At 30.9% G+C, this 6698-nt stretch overlaps 1 protein-coding gene across 1 annotated transcript; it reads left to right on the top strand.

Moving 5' to 3' along the window:
* The first annotated feature begins 257 nt into the window (after nt 1–257).
* LOC127257621 (uncharacterized) lies at nt 258–5974 on the top strand. The gene is made up of 7 exons (XM_051284058.1): nt 258–275; nt 3845–3907; nt 4043–4126; nt 4218–4325; nt 4449–4621; nt 4707–4803; nt 5549–5974. The coding sequence occupies exons 1-7, from the start codon at nt 258–260 to the stop codon at nt 5972–5974; spliced, it is 969 nt and encodes a 322-aa protein (XP_051140015.1).
* Nucleotides 5975–6698: the final 724 nt, after the last annotated feature.

Genomic DNA, 6698 nt, shown 5'->3' with positions numbered 1-6698 from the left:
CGATCAGACTTTTGCGGCAACCCAAGGTAGTGAAGTCGAGCCCTACATCAATCGCGAGCATTAGATTCTGTGGTTGATAGCAAAACTGAAATGGATTTCGAATCGAAAATCCAATCTTTAGGTTTATTTCGTGTAAGAAAAAATACGGGTAAGGCGAATGTTCGATTCCAGATGTTCTTTTGATGCAATAATATCGTTGGTTTATTATGGTGGTGCTACTAGGGCTTACGATTGATCCCACCCATGTTCAGTTTAAGATGTCGACCGAAACTCAGGTATGATTGATCATCTTGCATAATATACTTTGTTCTTTCAACAAAAATTTTCAAACACATTTCACCAAAAATTCATATATTACATACACTATTTATTTTTATATTACCTAAATAAATTCCTCTACCTCACATAAAAAAATATCAAAACACAAAACAAACACACCCGTACATTATAAAATAATAAAATTATCTATATATAATAATTAACATATTTATTTCTCATTTTTAAAAAGTAAGCTTCATATGTGTTGAAAAATCATACTTAACTACATGGAATGAATTTGTATATTTATGTTATAAATACTAAATTAATTTGACTAAATATTTTTGTCATGAATTCTTAAAAATCACTACAAAAAAATTGAAAATTGCAATGGAATATTGTTACGGAATACAATCTATTGCAAAATTGCAACGGAACTTGCTAGCAACAAAGAAATAGTCTCAATTGCTATTGTTGTGAGAGAATATTGCAATAGAATAAATTTGTCACAAATATTTTGAAATTACACAAGGAATATAATATTCCGTTGCAAAATTGCGACAGAAATAGCAACATATTAAATTTGTTGCAAAATTACGATGGAAATAGCAATAGATTAAACCTGTTGCAGATTTTCTAAAAATTATGCAACAAATATAATATTCCGTTGCAAAATTGCGACAAAAATAACAACAAATTAAATTTGTTGCAGAGTTCAAATAAAAAAAAATAACTTTTTAAATTTATAAATAATTTAATAATTATTATTTTTAAATTTTTAATTTAATTTTTTAAATTTTTAATAATTAATTTTATTTATTTATTAAATATTTTAATTTTTAATTTTTAGTTTTTTTTTATATATTTTTATTAATTTTTATTAATTTTTATTTTTTACCAAATCTGCCATAATTCTCACTCGCGATACTCACTCGACGCTACTCACTCGCAAACAAGCTTAGACTTGCCCAAACGGTTCAAACCGTCGATTACGATTACAAACCGCCGGTTACAGTTTGTCAAAATATCAAACCGAAACCCAACCTTTTGAATGACGGTTTCGGTTACGTTTTGACAGTTTCGATTACGGTTTATAAACCGCCGATTTCGGTTTAAAAGCCGCCGATTACGATTTGAAGCATCGGTTTATATATACTCATTTTTAATAATTTTCTTTTTTATTTTCTATTTTTCTAAAAATTTGAATTTTATTTAAAAATAATTAAATTTCATTTTAATTTTATTTAGATATATTTATTATTTATTTATTATATAAAAATCATATATATAAATAATTAATTAAATTGTTACAATATAAAAATAATTAAAATAATAAATAATTAAATTATAAAAATATTGTAATAAATAATAAAATAATTTAAATTATATAATAAAAAATTATAAAATATAAAATGTAAATAAAAAATACTAATAGTATTATTATTTTTTAATATTATTAATAATTATTTATATTTATTAATATTATTATTGTTATATTTTAAATTTTAATTATAAATATAATAATATTATAACGTATATACAATTTAACCCGAACGTCTCATCAATAGTTAGTCATTCACATCTCCACTCCACGGACACTCCAGCCGCCCTCACACACACAGATTCTCCCTCTTCCTTCCTTCTTCCTCCCATTTCTTTCCTTTCTCCTCCTTTCCTTCTTTCTTCTTCTGCTGCTGCGCGCCTGCCTGCCCCTGCCATGGTGAGAGATTAAAAAAAAAAAAAATTTCTTCCTCCCATCTTCTTCCCCAACCTTCTTCGTATTTCCAAACCTCCTCAACCACAGAAGACACACTCGTTCTTCCTCCCATCTTCTTCCCCAACCTTCTTCCCCAACCTTCTTCCTTTTTTCAAACCTTCTCAACCACAGACGCTCCTTATCCATGCAAACAAACGCAGGTACTTCTCATTTTCCAAGTTCCAGATATGAAATTAAAGGAATTGAAGGAGAAATAGCAACAATTACACACAGACATTTTAATTTCTCATAATCGAACTCTGCTCGCCGCCGCCGATCATATGCTCTAATGTTGCCCTTCCAGGTAGCACAAAAATCGACTTGAGGCTGGAAATCCTTTTCTGTGTGGTTCAAAGAGGCATACCTGACGTTTGTTTGGTAGGTATGGATGACTCTGTATTTATTTATTTGGATGATGTGGTTTGTTTTACATTCAAAATATCTTTGTTTATTTTGCAGAAATATGTAAGGATTGTGAAAGTAACTCACAGTTAAACTGATTTGCCAAGCATTGCAGTTAAGTAGATTTTCCTTTCTTGCAATTTAATCTCCATCGAGGAACTCTAGGAAACATCATAGTTCTTAGAGTATTTGATTGTGGGAACTCTAACTTAGATAGCCAGTAATTCAAAAATAATTTTAGCTAGTTATATAGCTGATTGATTCTATTTTTTAAACTAACGGTTTTCTTTGAGTAAATAAATATTGTTCAAATAACCAGGTAATTTTCATACAGCTGTGTTGTAACCTAAGAGAAATTGATTACACTAGATTGATATCTTTTCATTATGTTTAGTTGAGAAAAGGGAAATGCTTAAAGGTTCGTTATATTATTCAAGGTTGTTGAGACCTTTTTCCAAAGTCTATATCCTGTTTCAGATTCTACACACACAAATATAGCTCCACTAAAGTAGAGCTCAAATTTGTATTAATTCTTCAGATATGCAATTGCTGGGAATTACTATATTATTCTGCATGTGCAGGTCCTTCAAATTCTTCCATTCTGCAAATTAAATTAAAGAGAAGCTAGTTGGTTAGCTAGTTGCTGCACATATTGTATATTCTTCCATTCCATATGTCAAGCTAGCCAAATGGCTTCGATGAACCCTAGAGCCATTCCCTCTAGTTTACTACACCAGCATTATTTATTAAGCAATTAAAATACATATCTCTCGGTTATTAAGCATTATTTATGTGAATGATCTGAGTTATTTGAAGTTGAAGTGATAAGTCATGTTTTTCTGAGATCGTGTATGGTGTTGGTAACTGCAGTGATTAGTTGTTTTTTTGAAGAAGTTTTCGGTGGCAACTGTTTTCTGGATTGAACATATTGAAACAGAGACTGATTTTTTGAAACATTTGCGTGTGATTCTAGGTGAAGACGCTGCTTCATTTCAGCTGTAGTTGATAGGAAGTGAATTGTTTCTGTATTTAGTAGAGTATTTAAATCTTTAGCTTTTTTAGTGGTTAGATTTGGATTTATGAGGAATGTTAATGATGAATTTTGTTGGTGTGTTTGTTGCCATCTTATGCTGTACTTTGTTGTTGTATCTGTAGGTCTTTGAATTTGAAATTTTTGGATGGAAAATATGTTTCCGATTAGATATTTGAGTGGAAAATGTGTTGATTGTGATGTTTTGAAAGGAAAATGGGTGTTGGATGCGATGAATATTGCTTAATGTAAAAAGAAGATCGAAACAGAAACAAACAAACCCTCTATGAATATTTGTTGCCTCATATATACTTACATGTTGAGTTTTGTTGATTTTTCATTTATCCATTTATGAACTTTGTTACTTCTTAACGCTGTTGTCCTGTCTTTGAAAATAGGTTCTGCACATGGATCGCAATGACTATTATGGTGGTGAATCGACTTCACTCAATCTCATTCAGGTACGTGTTTGGTTGAATTAGATTGAAATAGCCTTTGGCTCTTGAATGCCCGAAAATATTGCTGTTAAAGAACTTATAACTGCAGTCTTCCGCATGTCATTTATTATTTTTTATGGATATCTGCTATACCCTCAGCTGTGGAAGAGATTCAGAGGGAGTGATAAACCTCCGGCGCATTTGGGTTCCAGTAGAGATTACAATGTCGACATGATCCCTAAGGTGTGTATTATGCGTGTTCTCATGTTACCCTTTAAATGATATCTTTTCTTGTAACTATATGCATTCAAAATGCATCGTTTATCGATTTCAGTTTATTATGGCAAATGGCACCTTTGTTCGAGTCCTCATTCATACAGATGTTACCAAATACTTATATTTTAAAGCTGTTGATGGAAGCTTTGTCTTCGACAAAGGGAAGGTATTTCATTGTTTTTGGCATTTGGCCTAGTTCTTTGTGCCATTTTTTTATATGGCTGTTGATGATTTTGTTCACACGAATCATTGATTTGGTCTATGTTTGATGGTAAATTCAATCTTATAGATTCACAAAGTACCTGCAACTGACATGGAGGCTCTAAAATCACCTCTCATGGGAATCTTTGAAAAGAGACGTGCCCGCAAATTTTTCATTTACGTCCAAGACTACAATGAAAATGAACCTAAAACACATGAAGGAATGGATTTGACTAGAGTTACTACAAGAGAACTCATTGCGTATGCACTCTTTACTTCTCACTTCATTTTTCCTTCACTGTAAATATTCTTGTGAAATTCTGTTTTCTTACTTAATATATTTCAGATGCTTTATCTGTTTTTCTAATACACGTATACATTTGAAAGGCTGTATTCTAGCTGTCAAGCAGTTTTACTTGTTTCGCAAGACATACGTTTCAAATGTACAATTTTAGTATCAATTAAGCTTGTATTATGTGGAATTAAGAGGAACGCCAATTGCCACATGATAATTAAATTGATTGCTAGAGGCTACTTTCGTTATGAGAACATTGGATTAGAACAATGTTATTTGGCTCTTCGATCAAACTTTTGTGTTTGCATTTGAATGGTTGTCATATCCTAGTGCATTACCACAACATTTTTTTTTATTTGAAATTTATTTTTTAAAAATTTACAATCTTTCTAAGTAGAATGCATACGTTACCTTTAGAAAAATAAAAATTAAATTTGCAATTTGTCTTAGTTTCTGGTATTAGTTAAATTGGACATATATTTTACGTTAACTTTTCTTTGATGTTGTAAATTAAGTTGAACCAAAAGTAACTGTTTATTGATCTTAATATACTTCAAGAGCAGGAATTTTATTTTGTATTGATTGATTGAGCTCATGATTAAAGGATTAACATAAGGCACTAAAAATTATAGACCTATTGAAATATTGACTTTAATTGGATTTGGTTGCTTCATTCCGGGCATTTATTGAGGCATGTAAATTTTAGTGTTGAAGTCATATGCATTGCCACTATATTGTTGTTGTTGTTAGTTGTTGTTGTTGTTATTATTATTATTATTATTATTATTATTATTATTATTATTATTATTATTATTATTATTATTCATTTGTATCAAATATATTTATGATTTAGTTTGGAAATCTAACATTGTATTCATCTAAATTATTTTCAGGAAGAGGTGGATGCCGTTGAAGCACACCTAACTCAACAAGGAAATACGTCATATGATCCGGATAATGTGTTCCTCACCGTAGTACCCCGTGACAAGAAAAATTGCATTTATGGGTTGGGGTCATTACGTGCGACTGTTCCTCCTCGACCATCATCCTTCTGCAGCGATGGTCGTACTCCGGGCATATTTATTCTTGAGGAACGATTGACAAAGATGGAGTGTGAGTTGGGTGAGTTGAGGACAGATCTTGCCGTGGGACGTAGTCAATGGGAAGTGATGCAACAACGTGTCACAAATATGGAGAACCAACAACGAGCCATATACGATTTGAACTTGACCATTATGGAGCAATTACGACGTATGGGAGCACCATCCATTCATAGGTCCGAACCCGATTCAGATGGTGGTAGTGCTCCGATATCATGATATTTTATCATTACAAGTGTTTTAGTTATGACCTTAGTTGTTTTCGTATGATATTATGATAACTTGAATTAGATTTATACATTTTTCTAGTATGTGGTACTTGCGGTACTCATACTAAATACATTGTGTTTTTGATATATTGATAGTGTTTAAATTTGAAAATTTTATATGATTTCAACTAGTTCTTGTATCTTTGAGAAGATATATTAATTGAATCATTAAATTTATTAAATTTGAAAAAACAAAATTGACAAGAAATGAGCAAAAGAAATTGTAAAAATTGCAACGGAATTAACAATAGTTATATTATCTCGCAATTTGCTATTCTATTTGCAACACATCTTGCAACATATATATTCTTTTTTAAAATACGTTGCAAAAACTTGCAACAGAATTAGCAATAGTTATATTCTCTCGCAATTTGCTATTCTATTAAAAAGTTGCGACGGAATTAGCAATAGTTATATTCTCTCGCAATTTGCTTTGCAAAAACTTGCAACAGAATTAGCAATATTTATATTCTCTCGCAATTTGCATTGCAAAAACTTGCAACAGAATTAGCGAATGCAGTAAAATTCCGTAACAAAAAATTGCGATAGAAATGACTGTCACTAATTCTATTGCAATTCTCTGCAACGGAAAATTTTAATTGTTACATTGGGTTACTACAATAATATTTACTACAACTTCCACTTGGTCGCAAATTCCGTTGTAATTAAAAGTT

The sequence above is a fragment of the Andrographis paniculata genome, unplaced genomic scaffold (assembly GCF_009805555.1).
Source record: "Andrographis paniculata isolate CXL003 unplaced genomic scaffold, ASM980555v1 Contig58END, whole genome shotgun sequence".
NCBI lineage: Eukaryota > Viridiplantae > Streptophyta > Magnoliopsida > Lamiales > Acanthaceae > Andrographis > Andrographis paniculata.
The sequence above is the reverse complement of the archived record's forward strand: the minus strand, read 5'-3'. Positions and strand labels throughout refer to the sequence as shown.